The sequence below is a fragment of the Plectropomus leopardus genome, chromosome 13, assembly GCF_026936395.1.
Source record: "Plectropomus leopardus strain MGB_pleo_1.0 chromosome 13, ASM2693639v1, whole genome shotgun sequence".
Classification (NCBI taxonomy): domain Eukaryota; kingdom Metazoa; phylum Chordata; class Actinopteri; order Perciformes; family Serranidae; genus Plectropomus; species Plectropomus leopardus.
Genome location: NC_142188.1, coordinates 11,510,859 through 11,537,698, shown reverse-complemented (window position 1 = coordinate 11,537,698; position 26,840 = coordinate 11,510,859). Strand labels below are relative to the sequence as shown.

Sequence of the window (26,840 nt, the reverse complement as noted above, 5' to 3'; positions counted from 1 at the left end):
TTAAAATTAAAAAGTACAGTTTATGAATGTATGAGTTGTCGAGCCATATTAGTCCTTTGATGAACTGCCAGCCTGACGAGGGGGCCTCTTTTTCATCTGCCCAATCCATATTGGGCCATTTTTCCCTCACCCTCATTTGACCTTGTAGAGAAATAAGCAGACATGAGAGAATGGGCTTCCAAATGCAGAGACAGATGTTAAACTCCCCTTCATAGGAAAAAGATATGAAAAAGACATTGCTGTGTCATTTGTAGTCATTTTGTGTCTTCTTATTGTCATTTTGTAGTTGTATTTTGCCTCTTTGTAGTCATTTAGTGTCTCTTTGTGGTCATTCTGTGTCTCTTTGTGGTTGATTTGGGCTCTTTGTGGTCATTTTGCATGTCTTGGTTGTTATGTTGCTCTTTTTTGTTGTTGATTTGAATGTTTTTATAGTTATTTTGCATCTCTTTTTGGCCATTCTGTGTCTTTGTAGTTGTTTTATGGCTCTTTGTAGTTGTGTTTTGTCTCAAGTTTTCATCTCTTTTGGGTCATGATGAATCTCCTTGTAGTTATTTTACTTCTCATAGTTCTTTATCTCTTTGTGGTCATTTTGCATGTCTTTGTGGAAGTCCTCTGACTTTCTGTAGTCATTCTGTGTTTTTGGGGCCTTTTTGTGGCAATTTTGCTTTTACGTCTCATTTGAGTTGTTTTGAATATCTTTGTGGTCATTTTGCATCTATTGTCTTTTGATGTCTCTTTGTGGTCAATTTGTAACTGGTTGTAGTTGTGTTGTTATTTTCAGTCATAATTGTGTGTGTCTTTATAGTTGTTCTGGATCCCTTCATCATATTGTGTCTGTGGCTGTTCTGGGCTCTTTATAATTGTCTTGCATCTCTTCTGGGTCATTTTGCATCTCCTTGTTGTTGTTTTGCATCTATTTATAGTCATGTTTGGATCTATGTAGTCATTGTGCATATCTTTGTAGTTATTTTGTGTCTTTCTTTGGCTATTTAGTTTGCCTTTGTTGTCGATGTGGGTCTCTTTGTAAACATGTTACATATCTTTATAGTTGTTCTGCGCTCTTTATAGTGGGTTGTGATCTCCCGTATGGTCATTTTGCATTTTTGTGGTTATTTATTCTCTTTGTAGTCATGACACTGCTCTTTGTAGAGTTTTGACATCTCTCTGTAGTCATTTTGCGTCATTTTAAGGTCATTTAGCATCTTTTTGCATGTCTTTATATCCTGTTGTGCCTCTCTGTGTAGTCGTTTGTCTGTAGTTGTTTTGCATCTCTTTGTGGTTATTTTGCATCTCTTTGCGGTCATGTTGTGTGTCTTTTCTCTTCATTAATCCGTGTATGTTAATAGTCATAGAAAATGAATAAGTGAACAATAGCATAGAGCAGAAAAGAGAAAGAGAAAATAATGGAGCTGAAAAAACTCTGAAACACGCAGTGGAAAATTTAGAGAAGAACAGAAAAGAGAGCAGGTCTCGGTGGTAAACATCACTTCTACCCTGCTACAGCTGATCGGCTCCACTTAGTTTCACCAACAATACTTAAAACTGGCTTAATGCAATTTTTTTCACGCGTTGCGCAAATTGCCAAGACAACTAATACTATTAATCATACTAATTAACCAAATTTTTTAACATTTACATTACCATCATGAAAAAAGCAACAACAGATTTGTTATTTGTGATTAATTTTTGATCCAGCATTCTGTCTAGTCACCATGGCAACTTTACTTTTTTTCCTCTTGTGCTGAAACACTTCATGAGTACTTAACCCCCCAAGGCATCATCATCATTCTCCATTCAGATATTAGCATATTTACATTTTCTCACTCACAATCTCTGGTGGGGAGCGGGTACGCTCTGACAACAGTTACCAAGGTATTAATGAAGCTTTGATGAATTAACAAATCTCCACCACTTCTAATATATTAACATATTCACAGGAGGATTTAGAAGTCGTGCTGAACGTGAAGCGTTTCTTCTTTCTTAGTCCCCAAGATGTCTCATGTTAATTGTATAAGGAATGACAAAGAGTGTACTTGGTGAGATTAAAAAAAGAAAGAAAAGATGTCTACAGCAGTTTGTGTGTGTGTGTGTGTCTGTGTGTGTCTGTGCGTGCGTGTGTGCACACAGATACAAAAACAGAATTCATTGGAGTACAGGAAAAGATCAAAGCATTTTGTCATTAATGAAACTTGAAAGCCTTGGTGCATTCACAACCTGTGCACTGATTTATTTGTCTATAAGTGCTTCACTCTTAGATTAATTGTGCAACATTTACAAGAGGCTAATTGGAAAACAAGTGGGGTTCTGACTATTAGTTGAGGCTTCTTTTACAATAGATGTTAAGATTAAATGAGTAAGCATACGAGATTGGTGATTAGATATAGAAACATATGTCAGGTTTGTTTTTTTAAAGATTTCAAGACAAACTTGGACAGGATATCAGACCATGCAGCACGGTGCTGCAACGTATCCCAAAAGGATTCTCTCTTATCCTCCAGTGATCTTTAAAGGCAAGACAGCTTCAAATCCAATAAAAAGACAAAATCTGGATGTATATTTTAGATCCCCTTTTTAAAGCATTTCATGACATCATCATGATTTTTCAATTCCTTTCATCTATACTCTAGCACTAACTCATTTTCACCAAGTTAGATGGACAAGTGTACTTACAAGATGTATAAGTATGAATATAGTGAAATATCACAACTCTGAGCTTGAGTTAAGTCCCTCTTTCATGGCAAGTGACATTTAGGAAGTGTGGGAGTTTCTACACTAAGATAAAATATCGTCTTTATGCAGAAACAAGAAAACTGAAATAGAAATAAGCGAAAAATTAAACCATGGTCTCAATACAACATTTTTACTTATTTATCTATTTATTTATTTTTTAAGCAGTAATGTTGAAACAAGTGAAGAAAATGCAAAGTGTAGACTAAAATGAGGAATACTATTGTCTATTACCTCCAATTATACATTTAAAGGATAACTTTGGCATGTTTCACCTGGATCCTATTTTCCCATGTATTTGTAAGTGACTGATATAAACATCAATTCCAGAATAATACACCTTCAACAGACTAAAGTTGCAAGTATTTAGTGTGACCTCCCTTTCTACTTAGCATGTCTTGAACTCCCTTGGGCAGACAACATGAGATTTACAGTACTAATCTTCTGGTGTATTTACACCAGGTTGCAGTCGAGACATGTCCAAAGCTCAATATTGATTGTTTGAGGTCCATTTTGTTATGGTTGGACAATTCCATGTCTCACACTAAATATTGACTTCAGTCTAAAGAAGCCATTTTTCCGTCTTTTTTTATGTTTCAATGCATTTTACATTTACATGTTGTCTGTATTCTTTATATCTTTTTACACACACACACATACATATATATAGACATAACCTTCACAACTTTGCTATAACAACAAATCAAATCATGGCCTAAACCTTTTTCACAGTGCTTTAAGTAATCTGATGAACATTGATTTGCGATAGATTGAATTTCCCTTTGGTTAACACAAATGCATACAGTGAATAAAAGAGTAGATACTGCAACCTGGAAAAAGCAGTCGAGGGCTTACTGTTTAATAGGGGGTGTCATTTTTATCTAGAGTCATAATTTAACAACCCATTGTCTAGAGACCTGTATCTGAGGGCCAAATTTTTCATTTGAGTTGGAAAATCTTCAACGTTTTATCAACGTTTCTGCGTCCTTGCCAGATGGGCAGAAGATTAAGAGTCTGACCATGATGTGTTCGCTGGGCTGAACAAGTCACTCAGGTCGCTTTAATGTTGCCATATTATTCACTGTCTCCAACGCTGCCAATGCTACAAAGTCTGTTCTTCAATCATACCGAAGCACTACAGTGCAACATTGTTTGGCAGATCGGTTATCATGACTAAAACCCCTGCAGATGATTAAAGGAAAACCTTCAACTTCTGTCTGTCTTTAGTGAGGAAAGAAAAAGAGACTTGTTCTTTGTTATCATAACATCTGACCCAATTACTTTTAGTTTACCAGAATTTACATCAGTCATGGACACAGCAGTTTGTGTCTCATGAACCTTTTTGAGGAGGTCAGCTGGTTAACGAAAGAGCTTTGAACTAAGCAAGGTGAGATGAAAGAGAAAAAAGATGTGTGCTAAAGTTTGATGCATTAACTCCTACACATACCCCTGATTTAAACTGCTATAATTAGGACACACAATGTAGAGGGAGCAAATAGAAAAGAAGTTAGCCTCAGTGTTAGGATTGTAGGAGCTAAGAAAGATGCAAATCATCTGTGGATACATACTTTGACTTTGTTTGAACTTTGCCTGGGGTTGTATGTAGTGCTGCTGATCTGTACGGCAAACAAAACTCTCTTCACTGGCAGTGTAGAGAAAATAGAAAATAATTATATTTGTAAGATTTGATGCAGAATATTGGCACCTGAAGTGTGTTTTTCTTCCAGCCAACTCAATATCGAAGCAGCACACACAGTCGGATCCCTACCATCTGCTTTGGGTCAGAACTCCACACGGTTGAGATAGGCAATTGCCTCTTGTTTCATCAGTTTGAACAAGGGAAGGGTCACGAGTGTCATCTTAAAAGTGACAAAATTCCAATAAAAACTGGATCATTTATCACCCATTTGTCAATTTCTTCAATATTCTTTGAGGCAATGAAATGTTTGATCAGCTATCAGATTCAGGTTGCCAGGAATATGTTTTAATTGCTGCGTTTACACTGCCTGTTCAAGGTGGGAATATCATGATGTTATGCCACCTTGCTGTTCTATATGCAATATCCGATCGTGGAGAGGGAGGACAGGAATGGAGGTAGTAACAGCACCGAAAAAAGGTCTGCTTAAAACGTAAAGCTGAAAAAATGTGACCCTGGGTGGCAGGGTTTGATGTTTCATGACGTATTTGTGTGTGAGACCCACAGCTGGAGATGTACAAAGCAGCTGTAGCATACAGTGGCTAATACAAAGAAGAAGCACAGCAGCCGTAAATGTCTGCAAACTGGGAAAACAATGAGATTCGGGAGCCCCTACCTGCCAGGCAAAGGATGAAATCAGCAGCCATATAACAAAGAAGGTAAATCATTTTGATTGACATGTTATGCCTTGCATATTGTTTAGAAAGTGCAACCAACACATGTATTATATGTCACATTAGTGAACGACGCTGTTGTTTGTGTTACATGTCATGTCCATCATGCCTATTTGATTGCAGGCAATGCGATATACAATCACACAGTGGAGCAGAATGGTGCCACTGTCATTTGGTTCTGTATAAAAATGCAGGGGCGTAGAGAGGGGACTTTGTTGGCCCTAATCAGATTCTGTTAATGGGTCATCATCTTTTCTGATAAAATGTTTTCTGTCTCTTTGCTTGTGCTGCTGATCCCTTGATGAAGACAATTTTAGCAGTGCAGCCTACCTGGTGGATGAACACCTGTGCTCCTCGAGGGCTCATCAGCAACACTGCCCGCCGCAGAGTGTCCCGGTACCGGTTGAGCTCCTCAGTGCGCATCGTGCTGAAGAGGTCAGTGAAGACTCGGCTGACATTGCGGTCCACCCTCTGCAAGGAAACGTCCAGACCCAGCCGAGACGCCTGGTCCATAAAGGTTTGCAAACCCCGGATGTCTGCAGGTAACGAGAATAGCAGAGAATGAGTGATTGTAGGGTAGACACAAACAGACAGGCTGAGAAAGAATAACACTTCAGGCAGGTCATATGTTATACATTCCTTTATTCCCAGAGCATTTAATCAGATTGATGGGTAAACAACCTGTACTTTAAGCACCTGCACATGCACTCTATATTTTCAGGCTTTGTTCCAGGGGATTCAAGGCAGGTTTCGTTCTTTGCTCCTGATCTAAAGCGTGACAAAACACAACAAGCACTCCTGTCTTTCTGTTTCCTGGGGTTTACAGGATATGAAACTGCAGGCAGGTGTTGCTGTCCCCAGAGATCCGAGTGTTTGTGTGTGTGTTCAGTATACAGGAAACCACTTAAAAGAAGCCAGTGCTGCACACACAAATCAAAGGTGATGTGCAGCAGAGGGCTCACAATAAGCGCACCAATCCCAGCAGTCACAGGGGGAGCAGCAGCCCAGCATGTGCCAAGTCATGCTGCATTGTTAAAGAGAGGTTAGGCAAAATCGCTAGGGCCAGACCTCTTTCTGCATCCATAATGCGTGTGTGAGTCTCTCTCTGTGTGTGTGTGTGTGTGTGTGTGTGTGTGTGCGCGCACGGAGATGGGTGGGTTTTTCCCCTTTGCATCTCTGGAGGTCTGATGACTCATCCAGGGCTTTCGTGCTCAGAACAGATGATATACAGAGGGATAGAACAGCAAACCAAGCATATGTATAGCTGCATAAATGCACAGCAAATACACACAAACCTACAATATGATAGTGTAAGAGTGTGTGGATGCTTTTTTGAGGTGATACTGGACATAGTTTTTTGATGCTCAGGGGCAAAAACTGGGAATTAGGCTAATAAGAAATCCCTTGACCTGGTCTGAGCAGTGAAGCAACATATTGGTATATCGTCCTCGTTTCTCAGTCTATACCTTGAAGCCAAGTGAGATAGCTATATGTCTAAGTACCAGGTGAAGAAAATCATAAAGAATTAGATGCAATGTTTGATTCTTCCTTCCATTGTTATATTGCAATTAATATTTCGGGGTGGGGGTGCCAAAAATATTCACAGAATAAAAATGTTCAAAGGACAGAACATAACATGAAATTAAATCATTCATCATTTTTGAAGCACCGCCAAACTCTTACTGCAGCACCCTTTTAAAAAAAAACTCTTTCCTTTTAAAACACACACACGCAAACAAACAAACACACACACACACACACACACACACACCTCTTTGCCTTCTTTGTCTCTAAATTGAAACAGTTACCCTTGGTAGTGTTGCTTTGAATACAATGGGCAAAAGCTCAACCACTGAGTAATCCCTCCCTTTGTTAGAACACAAACACAATTTGAAAGTTAATAAGAGTTCCTTCCCTCCTGTCCTACGACTGGACCATTGCAATTAATTCTGGCTACAGTACTCCCTATATACAACATTCAGCTGCAGTAAGATATAGTTATATCGACTGTAGAGTAAACATATAATCTGCAGTCTGAGACATCTCTGTTATACCAATCCCAGAGGGTACAAAAGGGTAAACCTTAAATGTGTGATGACTCAATAAGCAAACAAATTACTACCTCGTAGACATAAATAAACAAGTTGTGGAGTTGAAGAAACTTGATTAGTTATCCAAGAGACTTTGTCAACATCATCATTCACACCATGATGTCTACGACAGTCTTAACATGAACGGAGGTTTTACAACCTGTAAAATTAGATGTTTAAGGCGAGACAGCCTAGGTGAAAACAGTTTTTTTGTTTTTTTAAAGCATTGGTCAATTTTGAGTTTTGGGGCTATTTTGTCTTTTATACCAGTGGAAAGAAAACATCCAAATTACACATTCATGTGTTTATTGCAGTTCAGACTCTGTATGTATGAAGAAGTGAATATTTAATTAGAGAACTTTACTTTACTTACTTATACATTAAAACGTACAATTTTAGTCAACTTGGATGACAAAAAAAGATTTGTCTCAAAGTAAGTAATAAATTGGGGTAGTTTCATGTTGATATCTAAATATCATGTTCACCCTGCTGGAATTTTATAATACATATCTTTAAAAGCATCTTTAAAAACATTTCATTTTTATTCCTATCTATATTCTAAGGGTTTGAGGGATTCATATATATCATTTATAACCTGATATATATATAACATTTTCTCCCTAAAACATGAAGAAAAATGTAGTTTTTATGGCTGTCGAATTTATAGGGTGATAAAGAGATATCCTAAATTATTTTTTTAAACAAATGTCTTATTTTTTGTCTTAAAATTTATGGAATTTTGCAATACTATAAAGGGCTTTTATCTCAGAATAGTTTTTTCCCACAAACACTAAGTCAAAAATCTTAACTTCATTTTTTTCCCCAACTTATTTCTAACATTACTTTTAAAGGGTTTTTACCATGGGAATTATTCATATATCATTCAAAGTCCGACTGTATTACATTTTCTCCAAAAGACATGGCAAAGATGTATATTACAATGGCTGTTGCCACTATTTTCTAACTTATAGACCAATAAAAGAGATATCCAAAATACCCTCAGTAAAACCCCTTGACTCTAATATGTAAACAAATGAAACAAGAATTTTGAACCTGGCTTCATGCAGCGCTCAGATGTTTTTGTTCCGTAAATGGATGCATATCTGCACATATTTAATTATATTATGCTTCATTTGGATATGCAAACCTAAACTTTCAGAAAACTTGTGATATTAAAAACAATTGCTCAATTAATATTGCTATGAGTAATTGGGGTTTCATAGTGATATATATTAGTTAAACATTGTACCCTATAAACCTGTGGTGTCTTGTTGAGGCTTACTGTTTCTTTGAAGATCAATCATATAGGATCGACATGCCAAGAGAGAGATCTAGAAAGCTGATCAAAGACAAAAACTATATTCTATGGTGACACACTGTGATGTTGCTGTCGGCTGAAAACCTTGTACTGTATCTCCCTAATGGGAAACAGAAGAAACATACTGTAACAAACAAACAAACAAACAAACAGAGTTTTTAATCCCATGAAGTGTCGAGGGAAAGCTACCATGCGATAACTACTCTAGGACCCCGATAGAAACATCGGACTTCAAAGCCAGTGAGCCGAACCCGTAGCAGGCTTTTCCATGGACCGACCGTGTCAGCCATGGACAGGGCTGCAGAAAAGAGGATTAACGTGGAATTAAAGGTCTGATTTCTGGACATGTTTACCCGAGCGTCATTTCTGAGCACAAATCTGCCTCTGAAAGTTTTAGATATCAAACCTTAACCCTTCTCTGCCATTCATGTTACAGCATCCTGTTCTCTTGCTCAACTTGGCAACTTTGCTTTAACAATATGTATCTGTTTTGAAAGGACAGGAAAGATAGATCGCTGGAGACGGGAGAAATACCCTATGAAGTTGCTCTAACATCCTTTTCAGCTCTATCTTACTCTAGTTGTAACTAAAGCGGGACTCCCTCTTGGATTGGAGCGATGCAGAAATGAGCATATCATGATCAAAGGGCTCAGAGGTTTTTACTGAGCTGTCAAGCTGCGTTGCAATCCAAGCGGAAAAGCCTGAGAAATGGCTATGCTACCAGCCTGTGTTTACTCAAAACTGAGATGAGTCTGTTAAGGCAATCACTGTTTTTCCTTGCAACAATAACATCAGTTAATTATATGCAATATAGATTTTTTTTTCACAAATCTGAAATTTATCAGGCACTGAGTGCTGTGCATTCCCACAAGTGCAATAAAGCCACACAGAGAGAAAGAAAAAAGAGACAAATTATTGCTTCAGTTAGATCCGACCCTCTTTTTTTCCTGTCTGCAGCTCTATAATACAGCTAATATAGTATTTTTAAGTAAATATGATAATATTAACTATCTGACTAAACGGCCAGTGATACCATACCGCATGGACAGGAGTTCTGCACCTCACATCTATGCACGAATAGCTGTCAGTCATGATTTGTGAGGCTTGAAGCACCTGCCAAACAGTTAGGCACAAGATTGACATTTAAAATATCGTCTTACATAAACTACTAATGCTGACACTCCAAGATGAACAGGCTCATAATTTCCTTTTTTTTTTTTTGGCAATTTTTACAAAAAAAGGGAAAAAATGTTGTATATCTAAAAAACTCTGATTACACTAATTCTAACTTGGATTTCACAGCCACATGCAGCCATAAGTTTGAAGTGTGTTTTTCACCGCAACACAGCAATCGATGCAATTAACACCAAATAAGAACCTCATGGTGACAAGACTAGAAAATGTTTCCCAAAACAAAAATGGGGGGGGGGGAGAGAAATTAGCTGCTGATTATGCACCACAGTCTCCCTAAGTGCGGAACAAAAATGAACTGTTGAGCCACCGAGGATTCATGCTGCAAATTGTGTTTACAAAATGTCATTTTCAGCTGGGTTCTTTTATTATTGATTTTGTTTTGCCAACTTTTTAACAGCCAAAATAAAACAATAATTTTAAATTAAAAAACACACATAATGACCCCTATACGAAAGTGACAAGCTATACTCTGGAGGCAGCATAAGGTGAAGAATAAGGTGGAAGCAGCCAGAGACCTATTAAGTCAGTTATCTGGATGTAAATTAAATAATGAAATTTTGTCTTCTTACTGATGTCCTTCTTACATGTGATCAGATAACAGGGCATTTTGGGAGAATTAGAGGAGGCTATATGGGCATACAAAGCCATCTGTCCATCTGTATGCTTATATTATGTGTTATGAGCAGGTCTGTGGGGACAAACAAACCTGACACCTTGCAGAGAAGAGACACGAGGTGAAAGAAAGCTTATTATGTTCTTACACTATGCCACACACCACTGATTGAATGGCCCCCATCGGTGTGAGAGGCAGCAGGTCCAGATTGGCTGTACATAGTGACAAGGCCAACTAATTGACCCCAAAAGTCAGATACAGCTCTGCCTGTATCCTCATGTTAGGACCTCAGCCTGTTATTCACACACAAATAAGGTAAGAAAAACATATTTTATACTAAAAACCAAAAATGTGGGATTCAGAGGGAGCAGATAAAGACATGCCCTTAATGGAGCTGAATGCTGCAAAATTTCTGTTGGTGGGCACGAAACAAGGTCAGTGTACAGTAAAACAAATATGTTAGCTTGTAGCACATATGGGTATATGCACAGAAGTTGGGGGAAAAAAAAATATAAATTTCATCAAGTTATCAATTTACACTCATGTTCCCTGGCTCGTATTGACGGTAACTAAGTTCATCTGATGTTTTTATTGAGGTAAATCTTTGCAAATGAGTATAATCCCTCTGCTGTTGCACAACATCAGAGATAATGATTTGTGTCTTTTTGCTTCATGGACAAGGGACATTGATTTTATAAGCATTTACTGTGCTTTTTGTTGAGCCTGTCAGAATTAAAATGATCACTACTGAGCCTAAAAACTTTAATGCATTGTTTGGATACTGGAGGTCTGCATCTATTATTTTCATTTAACTGTGGAAAGTTTTTGAAAGCAGTTATTTACTATTGTACTTTCAGTAGGCATAAATACATTGCATCACTTTTTCTTTTGTCAGTCAAAGACTATAAAAACTGAAAGCACCGTCAACAAAATGGTTCTAATATAAGCAGTCGGCTCTGAATGTGCGGAGCGGCTGGAGTAACAGTCCCAGACTCAATTATTATCTCAGTCCAGGCCTGGTGAATGGTCTCTAACACACTGTCCAGTGACTGCATCTTTGGTTTCCAACACCGCCATGCAAGTTTTGGTATAGAATAGAATTAATTGCCCTACTTTGTTACTAAGTTTGGCTGACATGCTTTTGGGATGCTGTTTGCTTAGAAGGGTGACAGTCCAACCAGAATGCAACAATTTGAATGATAAAAATAGAATAATACAAACCATTAAAAAAAGGCAGGAATACATAACAAAATGAGAAGTCAGCCCTGAACAAGACTTAAGGTTTTGTTTTTTTTTAAAATAAGGTCTGGTATTGGTTAAAGATAATCCAGTGCTCCCCAAATATTACCTAGATTCAGATTCATTATCTGCATCTATTATGTTACTATTAATATTACCTAGACTGTCTAATCAATCTAATTTGTCCCAGCACAGTTTCACGATGAGCTGAAAATAATTTTACATTTCTAATTATAACATAAAAGATCTCTAATGTTGTGTTTTACACTGTTGCTTCAGCTTCTCCCTTTACCACCTCAACCACCCCCCACTTTACCACACGCACTAAAAGATTCCTGACTACATCTGAGACACCAAGACATCTTGAGGACACAACATAAGGTAATTAATGTTAACCAGTCTTACAGTATCCACTGCAATTATCCACCGTAGACTGAATGACATGACAGCTTCACGAAAGTAAAGCCAAAGTATCTTGCTTGCCCCCTAGTGGCTGGCTGCAGTGTAGGTCATAAACCCTGCCCTGTCATGTTAGGGTATGGGACATGGGCCAAACTAAAAACCAAAAGTAAACCATTATTAGATACTATTGGGTAATACTATTATTAATTTCTTTTTTATTGCTGTTCTTTGTAAAAATTTGCTCTTGTATTCTTTAAAACTTTTTCTTTTACCACTCAGAGGAGATGCACTGACATTTTGTTGTACATTTATGCAATGACAATAAAGTTTTTCGTTATATTCTATTCTGTCTATTCTATTCCAATTTTCTAATCATTCTTATCAACCTTATGTATGTTAAATGTTTGTTTTTCTGATGAGTTCATTTTTAATTAGTTACTTATTACTCCTGCACAGACTCTGGCTGTAAATTGCCACCAGCGTAGGATGGCGGCGGCTGTATCTGGGATATTGTTACTTTAATTTTTGTGCAGTAGGGGAAAGTTGAGACACTTTGTCCATTTTTATATACAGTAATTAGTCCAAACAAAATTTAACTATTACGTCGCGCTTAATTTATTTTTGATGACTCATGTTAATCTAATTAAAACTAAGTACAGTACAGTAAGCTCAAGAAATTAGCTGTTCATTTCCTCACTTATGTCAACTGGCATATCCGCCTGCTTGTTGTTAAAACAAATAATCATGTATGACGTGTATAAAGTTATATCAAGCTAGCTACATTAGATGATTATGTATGGTTTATGTTATTTCCAGCAGCTCTGACAATAAAACTGTTTTCAGCATTAGCATGTTCCTGCATCCCTCCAGAGGGTCTGAGGTCCACCCATCAGAATGTCCAAAAATCCTAAAGGAAACATTGTTTCTGTTGTAAATTGGCCTGAGACATTTTCTACTTTTTGTCTCTGAATTGTTCAGCATCAACAGAACTATGCAAATTATGTCTCCCCAATTATTTTACCCTTTCACAAAAAGGTTAAGTGCCTTTCTGTATGGTCATGCAGGATTTATTTTTTTCATTTTCAACTGGTAATCAACATGTTAGTGTGGAGAGTAATGGAGCAATATAATACACAATATCTGTTATTTCCTATGTCCTACAATTTCCTACTGTCATAGTGATTAACATTTCCTCAGTAGTTCCTGGTGCATTTTTAGAGGTTAGATTTAACACAGACAACTGCCATGTGTAAAACTATCCCCTAAAACTGTTCTCCAAGTGTCTCTTTATTAACACGCCTTTCCCTCTCTCTTTTATGTTCTTTTGAGTCCTCTCCGTCTAATGAAAGCCAGTTAATTGAAGGTCACCTGTGCGTTCATTCCCTGTGAAATTACCTGACAAGTGAGTTGGCAGCGTTACAGACCTTATGGCCTTAATGTAGCTTTAATGTTGATGAAATATTGTTATACAATCACAAGCACATGAAAGAGTATGCCATTCCACAGAAACATTAATTTCTCTTGAAAGTCTAGCTTCATATTTGCAGATCTATCACTAACTCTACCATAGAGCAGACTCTGCAGGAGATATCTTTTCGAGTTTGTTCTGTCTGTGTTATAAATGCACTTGCTACATTTGGATCCACCTCCTACATGGAACCAAAGCAGCTTAATCAATCTCACACCTAATCCCACCCTAATTCTCTCCTCCTCTAACAGAGAGCTAGTCACTACGGGGCGGGCAGAGACGGATGTAGCTGCTCCACAGTCATTACTAAGCGCAGGTTAACTTGGACCGTCCTGCCAAGGAGCCCACTGATGTTCAAGAAAATCGACCCTTCTTTAAGATTTCCAATAATCGTGCCTCAGCCGCCTTTTATGCTCTCCTTGTTATGATAAAATGACAAGGCAATTTTACAGAAGCTTTTGTTTGCAGATTGTCTACCCACTGTCCACCCTCCCAAACTAAATCAATAGCTGGCTTCCTTTTACATACTCACAACTGTGAGTACAGACTAAGGAAGATGGCATTTACAAAAGGCACACAGATAATATATTGCAAACATTTAGAACAAGTCTTGCAGGCAGCTCTATGAGGCTGTACTTAGGCACAGCTGTGCTTTGAGCTCACTACTAACATCCTGATGTTAAGCATGCACAATATCTGCAATTTTACCAGCTGATACACCAACGTAGTTTAGATGGCAGCATAGTAACATATGCTAACTGCGGTAAATGATAAAGTACAGATAAGGCTGATTGGAATGTCATTAGTTTTGCCAGCTTTCTGTCATAAACCAACTTATTGGAAAAAATTAATATTTTGGCCTAATGAGGGCCATAAATTACAACTGAAGGGATATTCAAAATGATTCCTATTAATCCCAAACAGGATATTAATGTCTTTTCCAAATTGTATGGCAATCAATTCAGTAGTTGTTGAGATTTTGTTTAAATCAAAGCAACAAATGTCAAACTCATGATGTCTTTGTTTGGGTAGAGAACACAATGTAGGCTCAGGATCACTCACGTTTGCTGCTGCATCTCATGGTTAATTTTTGGCAGTTTTTTATAAGCTCTGAGGAGACTATTTTTCATTTAGAGAAATTGAATTTCTTTTCTCCATCATGATTTCAATGTGCACACAGAACCAACCTCAGTTAGCCAGCTGGAAGCAGTTTGGTTACTGCAGATCATAATATCATTGGATTAAAGTAAAAGAGAAATAATTTTTTCAATATAATTTAATGTATGTAATGACCCTGTTAAAAACATATTTAAACAGCATTTGTATTTAAAAAAAAAGAAAAAGCTTTTTGATCTGTACAAGTGGTTGGTCATTAAACAGTTACATCTTTTTTCATATCTAATATCTTACTGAACTGTGGGAGGTGACTCTCATCATGTATTCAGTGTCTTTTCGGTATCTTACTGTTTCAGAACGTGTGGTGCCTGATGTTTTGTCTGATTTAAAGTAAAGCATGGCATGACTGACGTATTCCATTTGCAGCTATTCTGCAGAACGGTGTCAATTTAGAGAGCATGGCTTGTTTAAAAAAAATAGGAGGAGAGGAGAGCATGAACCTGAGTTGTGTCTGGTCATGGTCAAATGTAAAATGAAATAGAATAAAATCACTTCTTTCGATTCACCGCAGGAGCTCAACCCACAACTGCAGATTCAGTCAATGTCATTTAAATCCAGCCAAAAGACAACAGCCAACAGTTGTTTGAGTGTGAAAGTTTCTTTTGATATCCGGGCACTCGGGTTGGTATGAGAAGATTGCCCACAATGCCCAAGGGGCCGAATGGTCCTTGACGGCAAAGAGAGAATTGGACGTCAATAAGTTTGTTTTTCAGAGGGAGAGATGAACTTTTGTGGCCTTGACATGCAGCAGGTTTATTTGGTCCTTTTCAAAATAAAAAGCTGAGGAATTAAGCTACCCTTCAGCACTGTCAGAAAGCATGGCTGAAATCTGCAACTGTGGAATTGTTTGAGGGAAGCAAAACCGTGTTGGCTGTAAAAAAAAAAGCAACTCAAACTGTTGCCAATGAGAAAGAAAGACAGGATGAAGGGAGGAAAGGAAAAAAGAAACAAAAAAGGACAAAAACAACTTAACAAGAAGGAAAAAGCAGAATCATAAAAGGCGTACAGGGTGTTTTGGTTAGTGCTGGGCTGTTATAGGATTATCATATAATTTTGTTCTCTTTTATTTGCCTCAAGGCAGAAAAGGCAAAACCACATAAGGATGTTTTGTGGTCGTAATACAAAGACGGCTTCCTACAGCACAAGAATAAGGTTATTTCTGTTACTCGTGTAAGAAATTATGGAACACGCTCTCTCACAACAGTGAATCAAATTATGTGTTGAAAATGTACAATGACAAATGGAACCAGAGGAGGTGAAGCCTCAGAAGTTGTTTACATAATGTGCCTTTTATGCAACTGATGCATTGGTGGAGACTGGAATGAATCAGCTTCCCCGACACACTTCATTACACCAAGCTACACTTTGCCCTGAGGTCAAGGAAGCCAGCTGTTTAGCTGTAATAACGCACCCTGTGCTCTCTGACTGCAGCGCCTGGTGTTGCACCATGCAAAAACAAAAGATTGCAGAAATATGATGGATTAAAATAATAATTGTCTCGATAAGTGCAATATAGATAATAAGGTTTTGGACAATTCTTTGAAGGTAGTGGTACAGAGATGCCGGAGGCTATGAGCAAGAAGGTGCTCTATCTTTTCCAGCATCTACTTTAATAGACTAACACGCCATCAGCAAATTGATGACACAGCAGCCTCACAAAACACAGCCTTATCACACCACATCCAGAAATCCATCATTTCACTCCTACTGCACATGTTCGATAGGAAGGCCTTGGTATAGCAATCATGCCACTAATGAATCTGGAAATTAAATGTCCTTTTTCACCATGTTCATTTTGATTGTCTGTTCATGTTGGTATGAGTTTTAAATATCAGATTTAAAAAATAATTGAATGTGATGATCTTTGCGATCTCTGAAGGAATCAAAAGCTATATCAATATAAGTATATCAAATATGGCACTAGATGGAGATACACAGACTGAGCACTCCGATGATCTTAGATCAGCACCGTCTTGTCTCGTCACACTCGCAGTCATTTAGAATATCTGATAACAGCTTAAGGCAAAAAACACATGCCTTGGCAGTGCTGACAAGATTGGAGTCCAAAAATATTAATATAACTGCTATTTAATGGTAAATATGTCTCACTGTCTGACATTCCATGCATAAGTATGTTACGATATTTTCAATAGTGCTGGTGCCAAGGCAGCTTGCTTTATCATCATTTGGTTGGTAAAAAGTAATTACTTGACTCGTATACAGTGTGGTAGGCAACAAGCAGCACTGTACTCTTGTTCTTTCTGATTTTTTTTGTATGAAACTTGGGCTTAAACAGATGTAGTAGGTAGATGGCATTAAATTTATCAAAAACATTAAAGCAAATTTTTGAGCAAAGATGGCAGAAAGTCGTTGATTCCAAATTCTGAAATGTCATTTTTTTCTCCATCTTATAGGATTGTTAAATTTATATCTTTAGGTTTTGGATGTTAGTTAGGAAATACTAAGGGGCATTTTTTTATGCTTCAGTGCTGGTGATAGTCCTGGCCAGAGGTAGTATGATTTCAGGTTGTCCATCTGTTTGCCCCAATCTTTTGAACTCGGTATCTAAAAAAAACCCTTAGGAAAATTTCTTAAATTTGGCACAAATGTCTCCTTGGACTCCAGGATGAACCGATCCGAATTGGGTGTCCAGAGGTCACTGTGACCTGGCATCCTTTTCATTCTTGTGAACAGGATATTTAGAAACATCCTAAAATGTGGCACAAACGTCCTCTTGGACTCAAGAATGAACTTTTTAGATTTTGGTGGTCTACGGTCTGGGTCATCTTATTCTGTTGAACACGATATCTCAGAAAAGTCTTGTGAGAGAGATATGGTACAAGCATCCAACCAGTCTCAACGATGAAAAGGTCACTCTGACCCATCAGAACACATTTTGTCCATGGCTTAAAAACTCATATGCTTATGACAGAATTTACACAAAGGCCAAATAGAATAAAATGATGAAGTGATGAAATTATATATCTAAAAGGTCAAAACTTAACTTAACTTTACTGTGCATCATCATGTATTACAAAAAAACCTTTTCTGACCATAATTTAACATCATAACTCACGACAAGAGGGGGAGACATTTGGTCAGATACTGTGTGGGTGACACTGATTTGGGGTGTTCACCTTGAAACTGTGGTAATTGTATACATCTTCTGTGTGCGAAGCATCTGTCTTCCATCTTTTTAATTTTCTCTGTTTAATGTCTTATGAGTCTGGACAGACATGGATGCAAACTGCAACTTAACTGGTCAGTGAAGGCATACAGCTGTGAGGCGGTAATTCGAGTTCATGATGTATAAAGTTAGGGGAGATTTCATTATACATTATTAGTTAATTACATAAAATGAAATAACTATAATTTGCAGTCCCTAATGAAACTAAAAATAGCACCTGTGTCAACTCCACAAATGATACATTCTCATGGTAAAGAACACAGTATACCATCTATGCATATTTGTCAAACATATATGAAAAGGTTCTGTGCTACAACCACTGGTGATGGCACAAAAATGTGACAAATATCATTAAGGTAACTTTTGGGGAAGGGGATGTCACAGCGTTGTACTTCATGCCCTTTTCATGCTAAACATAGACTGAGAGTTGGAAAGAGAAGACAGGAAGGCTTTGACAAGATCACACTGAGAACAGATCTGAGTTCCTGTGCTGTGAGTAAAGTTGCATAATCTCATTTCTGCACTTTAAATATCACTGATCTGACAGCATGTAATGGAAACGATTTGATGTTCCAAACTGTGCTTATGAGCAATGATGGAAAAGGTGGTGAGAGAAGAATAGCAGGTACAAAGATAAAACTAGTTTCTGAACAGTCAGCAGTGCAGTACTCTCTGTAATTACTAAATTAAAAAATATATCGCCCTGTATTATAATTTTTTTTCTTTAATTTCTTAGAAAATCCTGTCAAAAAAATCAATGATGACGTTTCAACCTCTTTGAGTTTAAGATCGTATTTTTTTCTAAATCTTGCGTGGTCAAAATGTTCTATTTCTTTGTATTTTTTTTATTGCTTTAATGTTCTGACTATTTTACTATCTTGATTTGGCATTTTATTTTTTAAATACTTCTATCCTTTATATCACTATGTAGACAATTTGAATTGTTTTGGAACATTTCTTGTATGGCTACTTGTGTTTACAAAATATTGCAGATTGAGAACTTTGTCTTTTTTTGTTGAAGCAAAAGATATTAATATTTCTTAAAGTACCATAAAAAGTATTCTTTCTCAAACTCAGGTATGAAGACACCAGCATTGGAAAATACTCAAGTAAACACTGACCACATTTATTACGGAGGCCTTAAGAGGCAAGAGAGGGAAAAAAAAAACAAAAAAATCTGGTGATCCATTTTATAAGTCTGATCTAAACAGTTTTCTCTCCTATGTCTATGGTTTAAAAATAGCTGAAAAGAAATTTCAGTCCATTTTTCAAAGTTTATTTTCTCCATGCAATTTAAACACAAATTATATATATATATATATATATATATATATATAGAGAGAGAGAGAGAGAGAGAGAGAGAGAGTTATTATTATTATTACAATTTTTTTTTTATTTTATTTTATTTTATTCAACTTTCAAAACATTTTTTATCACCCATTTCACAGATGAAAAACAACAAATAAGTAACTTAACATAATTATCCTGGTAAAAAATTTTTTTCCTTTAAATCATCTGTTACAAGGTCATGATTAACAAGAAAGTAATTGAGATCAGACTAAGAAAATGGATCATCAGAATTTATTTTTCTTCCTTGCCCCTCACACCTTCTGAACATTTATAGTAGATATAATGAAAAATCCACCCTGTACGTCTTCAATGTCTTCAATTCAACATTCAACATCTCTTTAAATACTAAGTGCCAACACAGATTTGCAGACAGCTCTTTTCTCTCTAGGCAGTGGTGTGGGTCACTGTAGTGCTGCTTCAAGGCAGGCGCCATGGGTATTTTGACTGTTCTGTGATGAGGATCCTAATTAGCCGCTACATTCCTTAATTTAACAAGAGCAGAGTTAAACAGTGTAACACAAGCACAAATGTCAACGGTGCCGACTTTGTAGCACCTAATTTAGCAGGCTTAGAAAAGGCTATTTCGTTCCAACTAGAATTCCCATCCATTATTTCTCACCAACAGCGCCTTGTTACACTGAGCCGTCATGCGTTAGACAAAGGTTCCCTCTCACTGGGATTGCAATTTAAGGCTATAGTGCACTGTGCTGGGGTGAGATGTTATACGTAAAGAGTTCCTGGGAGGATGGGATTCAATAGCACTGTATCACAACAGAGGAAAAGTGATGTAATATTCCTCAAAATGCAGATGGATGGATGGATAGATAGAAAGCAAGACAGAGAAGCAGAGAGAGAGCTGGTGGAAAAGAAAGACGGATAGATAGCAAGACAGTTAGTCAGACAGACAGGCAGATGGACAGATAGAAAGATGGACAGATGCTCTTCCACAGTGGGATTTTAATCGATCCGACTCAATGCTGAGCACGCACTTTCTACAAAGCATGTCAGTGTATCCAAGGACAGATCTCTGTAAATGGGAAACAGCATGTCACATACATTCACACGGAGCACTGTAACTGGCCGTAGGGTCCAAACTGCAGGGTGGAAACTTGTATGAGGGTTAGTGGGTGGCTGTAGTCCTCTGAGGGCTTGTTTTACTATACACTTTATCAACTGTAGCTTCAACTGTACTGTAAAAAATAAAACTGATTTACGCTCTCCTCTAGATTGCTCTCTTCCAAGTAGTAAAAAGATTAGCCAGCAGTGGCAAAGTATCATCTGAGAAATGTCAATGCAGCGATATATTCTCTTCATCTCTCTGCCCTTGTACCATCTTGCCAATCACTCCTCCAAGCCACAGTCCTTTGCCTTTTAGCCAAATGTGGGTCAGAAAAGGTCTGGTCCACAGAGGCGTCGTGGTGAGAATAATGAAACAGAAATGGAGAACATCTGAGAATATATTAAGCACTGTTGGGACACACCGTCATTCTCTGGTGCCACAAATGAGCCAATTAGGCTCAGACTTGTCTTTTCATGAGGATGCTAATGGTGGATGCTGCAATGAGATCTTGTTTTCCCTGAAAATTTCCACTGAACTTTGATTTATTTTTAAGCAGTTTGCATGTATGTGTGCATTTATGTGTGTCTGTGTGGGAGAGATGATGCTCTTTCATCTTAGTTTCTACTCTGTGTATTCTTTTCAGGGTGAATTGTTAGTGTTAGCGCGTTACTTCAGTCTGACACTGCAGTTTGTTTAGGAGCATTCATATTTGAATATTTGCTGAAATCATCCTACAAACAAATGTCATTTTTATAAAAACATTTGGCCATGGACTCACCATAGTCGCTTTCGTAAAAAATGATGAACTTCTGCCAGTGCAGCTCTGAAACAAGGGTGAGCAGGACGTCATTGATTCGAACAGGTGGACGGGCAGCCAATGTGTAGCTTTCCCCGTCTGGGCTGGGGTTGAGCTGGCAGGCGGTGCGGGGTGCACCATCCCCGTTTCTCTGGATGAAAAGGTGGGGAATGTGCATTGCATCTGTCAGAGACTGCAGGGCACTTGCAGCTGCACACCCAGTGGATGTTACCAGAGCGAGGATCCCCTGGTTCATCAGCTCACATGCTGGATAGAGGAAAATTAAGGAAGGGTGGATGAAGTGAAGGAAGTAAGAGTGAAGAGGACACACAAGGATAGATGATGTGGATGTATTTGGAGAGATAAAGGAAACAAAAAATAATAAGAAAACAGATATATGGAGAAAAAAAGACCACATGGTTAGATATGCATTTCAAGTCAAACTGTCATCAATTCCAAAAACATTTTCATTAAACAATAAATCATATTTTTCAGGTTTTAAGAGCGCTGTACATTATCCAAGATGTGTGCTGAGAATTCAAGATGGTTCTTTGTGTATCCTACTTAAGACTGCGTCTGAGCCTCTGCAGTTGAGAACAGATCACAGAGAGGAGGGGGCTGGTTCTGAAGTTGTATTATAATGTGTAGATGAGAGATTCAGTGGGGGGCATCCTCTAATCCTTGTCCCCAGACAAAAACGAGACAGCTGATTAAAGTGAAAAGCTCGCTTAAGTCAACAGTCACTCGAAAACAGCCGATGATTCAAAAAGCTACAGGAGTCTGCACGGTTCTCAGAGAGAGTGAGTCACTAATAAACATTGGGAATATTTTAGCTGAATACAGAAAGTTAGATGGTAAATGATGCCTCCAGGAGTCTAAAACTTGTCGCATACAACCTTCTTTATCTGTCTTTCATGCATGCATGATGAAAATCTGCAAACCACCACAGATTGAGTCTGCAGAAACATGCTTGTAATGTCTGTGGTGGGTCTTAACATCCAGACATTATTATTTACACATGTAATAATTCGGGCAAAATCTGTTTTAGATCCTCTTAAGGCAGGTCAGCATGTCTGCTGGAACAAAATGCCAGATATGTATTAAAAGTGAAAATGCCCTCTTTGACATTTTTAATATGTCTGAAATTAACGAGAAAAGCTGTTCTGTCTAAGTGGTGGTAAATAATTAATGAGAGTGGGTCGACTTGATGTTGTAGTGATGTCAAATATGAGGCGCTCCTTATTTGCTCTTCAAATTATCTGAGAGTTGATCGATGACCTTTAAAGATGAATCATTCCACCAAATTGAAAACAGGTTTAGTGCTGACGATGGCTGAGATTTCTTTACTATAACTGTAAAGAAGTATCACACAAGACATTGTGAGCACCACAAGTTTATGTCTATCTTTGATGAAGTTATGTGTACTTGGGTAAAATACAGTTTATAGGTTCTTTTACTTTCTACTACAGCTGATTTTCATGTGCTTCTGAAACATTCCTCTGCAGAAAATAAATCCAAATTTCACGTTTAACAAAAGCTTAAACTAACTGTGCATCAGGCAATTTTCACAAGATACAAGACTTATTCTAAAGCAATATTACATTATCAGTTGCAACCAAGACTCATTATTTTGATAAATCTTTCAGGAAAAATTCATAATTGCTGACCCTATATACCGTTGACCCACGCTTCTTGCGGAGTATAGACGCTGTGAAGCAAAACATATTTGCATCCTCTCTTAGGTTAAAAGATGCAAAACACAGAAATTGGCAATTAGGAGGAAAGAGAAAGTGATGTGAATCCAAATGCAAAACAGTTTTTAATGAAGAATATTAAATTTGCATTTAATTTTAGGCTCTGTCTCTGTTATGAGCTGCATAATCATCTACTACAGGGATTGTCTAATTTTGCATGTGACACAAGACAAGGCTACGGCAAATGCTGCCTTTAAAATTCAAGTCACCATTTCTCACGCAGCAGGGCTCTTATAAATTCAGCATAAACAGCTGAGCATATTGTACAAAACAGCAATTAAATGTTCTCTCACTGCATTTCATAATAGCACCCAATTATGCGGTCTACTTCAATGTCTGCAAAATGTAGCACAAAGTGATTGCACTGCATTCTGAAAACGTATGATATCCTCCAATCTCTTGATGTCAAGCATTTTAAGAAGGACTACATAACAAGAACATTTCATAAACATATACAGGTAAGATACCATAGAGGCCTGAGAAGAAGGGTTGAGGGAAGGATGATAAGAGGAGGTGTTATGTGAATGGAGCCATACTGTGGAAGGGTTGTGTATGTGTGTGTGAATGTATGGCGGAGGGGGAAGACTATTAATGTGACAAATGACGATTTCATCTGCTGACTGCAAGCACAGGAGTACATTAAGGCTCTGTAAATCATGAGTACAGGGGCAACTAAATAACATGCTGAGGAGGAGCGGAGAAAGTGGGAATGTCAGACAGCCAAGGCAGAGGGAGATGCACTGTAGTCGAAGTAGAACAAGGAAGAGAGCGCAAGAGAAATAGAGGGATTATTTGTAGCTTTTTGCATGAATGCTCAGGAGAGTGCAAGAAAGACTTCTCCAAAGCAGGAAGTGTGTTACTGTTTCTATGTGTGTGTGTGTGTGGGAGCGAGACAAGAGAGACTTTCATGGATGCCAGCATGTGCAACAGGGCACTTGGCAAATGTTCCTTTGTGCAACATGAAATGCTAATACTCTGCTCAGCAGGAAGTCATGTGATTGACAGTAAAACAAATCTAGAGCACGCTTTAACACTGATACAGTGTCTAAATGTGTCAGCTGGTAACAATAAGCTACTGTACTGTACTGTGCGCTGAAAAGAGAGATGGTCTGTTCCTGAGAGTTGCTGGTGTTATTGCTTCTTGGATTCTAGTTTAAAGATGCTAATCGTGTTAATGATGAGACAGTAATACAAAAATCATGTTAATGATCATGTTAATCAGCAATAACTTTGATCATTCATTAGCCTAATTGAACAATGGCAAACAAAGAAGTATTTCTCTGCTGGAGAGACGATCTTTTCATAAAACTGGGCTGTCTGTGCAGTAGAGAGATGCAAATACTTTTGAAACTGGTACTACATGTACAAAGAAAACAGAAAAAAGAGCTAGCTCTTGCTTATAGATATAATACCTACAGCAAGTAGAATGCAGCACACCAGACCAACAAATGCTCCCGTTGGGAGGTGGCGTAATGGAAACTCGTCCATTTGACACTATGGTGGCCGACTGGAAACAAACAACGTTGGATTACAGTTAAACCAAAACATATTTCTGAAAACATTTAGGCTGCGAAAAAAGGCAACCCAGTGACAAAATCTTGGTTTATTATTGATCAGCACTGCCTAGCTTTTCGGTTTGATCCCATTTTTTTCAGCCTCTGTTTTCACTGTGCAGAAGACACTCTTTGTGTCCTAGTGACAGTATGTGTGGCAGAAATACAGCCTGTACAGGCAAAAGCCAAAAAGCCAGTGAAACTCTGTCTTATGACACATCACATGGCAGAGATTCACTTGAAGGGAAGTTTACCACAATTCATTTACACATTATTTCTATATTGTGACACAGAGTTGGTTGATCCCTTTATGCTTCTCAAATAAAGATTTGCCACTTTTCTGTATTTTTTAAAGAGTGAAAAATAAGTCTTTAAACCCAATAATGAATTAGCGTTTTTGCACTTCCGCTTCCCTTTTCTTGAAGTCGACAGGTTTTTTGAATTGTTGGATGCCTGTAATAAGGTTTGTGGTAAACACAAGCTCAAGAGACTTTCACATTTTGTACTCTTACGAAGAATACAAAATACTCCATTTGTCAATTTTGAAGCTTTTACATGTCTTAAAAATGGCCGTTGCTCAGAAGCGGCTAAATGAGAAAAAAGAACAGATGATGCTGAACGCAACTTTTCATTCTTGTTCTGGTGGTGATGTTGAAGTCATGTGGCCATGGTGTTAGCTTACAGCAAGTATGCTTAACAAAACAAAATATGTAAATATCATTAACTTTTCTCCAACAAAAGAAAAAAAATGCCTACAGAAAAACATCATCCATGCACCACTCTGCTATTTTCAATTTAATCTCTTTGGGTTTTGGACTGTTGGTCAGACAAAAAAAGACATTTGAGGATGCCTCACAACTTGTAATAGGCTTTTTCTACTTGTATTTAAACAAATTGTTTACTCAAATAAATAATCATACACATTAACCAATAATGGATATAATCATTAGTTGTAGCTCTAAACTATATCTTCGCATAATTACTGTAATCAAAAGAGTCTGTGGTTAAAATGATTGGCAGCATTTATCTTGCGCCTACTGTACAGTGCAAGTGTTCCTAAACTTACTGCAGGACCACATGTATCATTTATTTCACTTGTTCCACCATCTGCTATAGCAAGAAACTCCAAATCTTCATTTGTGCTAAAAGAACACTGGCCCATGAAGAAACATATTTTTTTCTTTTTATGATGCGTCGACCCTACCCCCCATCCCTTAGCCGCTTTTAGCAGACTGTGGCTAAAGTGTGTCTGTGGCCATTTTGGCTTCATAATGGACACCCCGGGCCCATTATACAGGAGACAGCCCACTGACAGGAGGCAGAAGCGCTCCACAGTCATTGGCAAGGATGATAATGGTGGAATAATGACTCTTAAATGTTCCCCCTGAAGTGGACAGGGACCATCACTCATTTCCTGCTAGCTATGACATCTAATGTCAGCACTCCTATACAGTATATACACCTTAACGGAATATCTTCTCCTGCCAGTATAATGCATATGAAGCATTCAAAAACCAATGAGCTATCAAAACTGTACTAATATGGACAAATATGATAAATATATAGACTGTGTAGCAATAGATGGGAGGCAGAATTTTAAAAGAGTTAACAACTCTACTGTAATTAAAGGAGCTCTAACAGGGAGATGCAAACAACAGCTGCTTTCTTTGGAAAAAGAGATTTACTAATCCATCAAACCCATTGTGGAGAAGCAGTCATTTTCTTCTCAGTAATGGTATGGTTGATCGATGGATGATGAATTCTCTGGAGGTAGATGAATTATTAAACAAGTCTAATCATCACTGCATAACTTTAAAACCTCGATACAATTACCATCACAATGAGATCATGTATTTTCACTTAACTGTCAGCAAATTCAGAGACCAAATCATGGAAGAGCCTGGGAGACTGAGAGCAATTCTTTCCGATTCCTACACTCATAATTGAAACTGTTATAAAGGACGTCTGCCATGCGGATCAAGGCTGATCTACAAAGGCACACAGTATTTTTCTGCCGAAGCCCTCGCCTCATCAGACCAGTTCAGTTATGCACGGATGGTTTAGGGAGGGGAAAAAAAATTAGCATCAAGACACCAAGCTGAAAGAAGACATTACAGCTTTGTGCCACACAATCTGTTTGCCCATGAAAACATGATGTCATCAGTCTCTTGGCCTCATTTTACCAATGTGATATGAAGGGAGGAAACAAGCCACCACACTACTGATGTAGTGAATATTGCATAAATTGGGGCTGTCGTAGTGATTTCACAGTCTAGATAAGACAGTCTCATTTAGTTTGCTCTGACTCAGAGCACAATCCCAGGATTCAAAGGGGAGTCACCACTGAGATAAATGCTGCAATGTTGTCAACACCACTCTACCCTGCAGTGACAATGGTGTGAGTCTGATCTAATTGAGACAGCTTGTAACGCGTGATTCAGAATGAAATATTGTCTGTTTTGTATCACTCAGAGACTGCTTGAAAAGACTCCGCCTGCACTGTTACGCTTTTTGTTATTTTTAGGATGAGCACCTACTTATTC

The 26,840-nt window shown here is 37.9% G+C and overlaps 1 protein-coding gene across 1 annotated transcript in view; it reads right to left on the bottom strand.

Moving 5' to 3' along the window:
• grid1a (glutamate receptor, ionotropic, delta 1a) overlaps positions 1–26,840 on the bottom strand; it is a 355,831-nt gene that overhangs the window by 110,339 nt on the left and 218,652 nt on the right. The window contains exons 7-8 of the mRNA XM_042502252.2: positions 20,973–21,257; positions 5,428–5,633 (exon numbers count right to left, since the gene is read on the bottom strand). Coding sequence (XP_042358186.1) covers positions 5,428–5,633; positions 20,973–21,257 — 491 coding nt within the window. The remainder of the gene's footprint in view (positions 1–5,427; positions 5,634–20,972; positions 21,258–26,840) is intronic.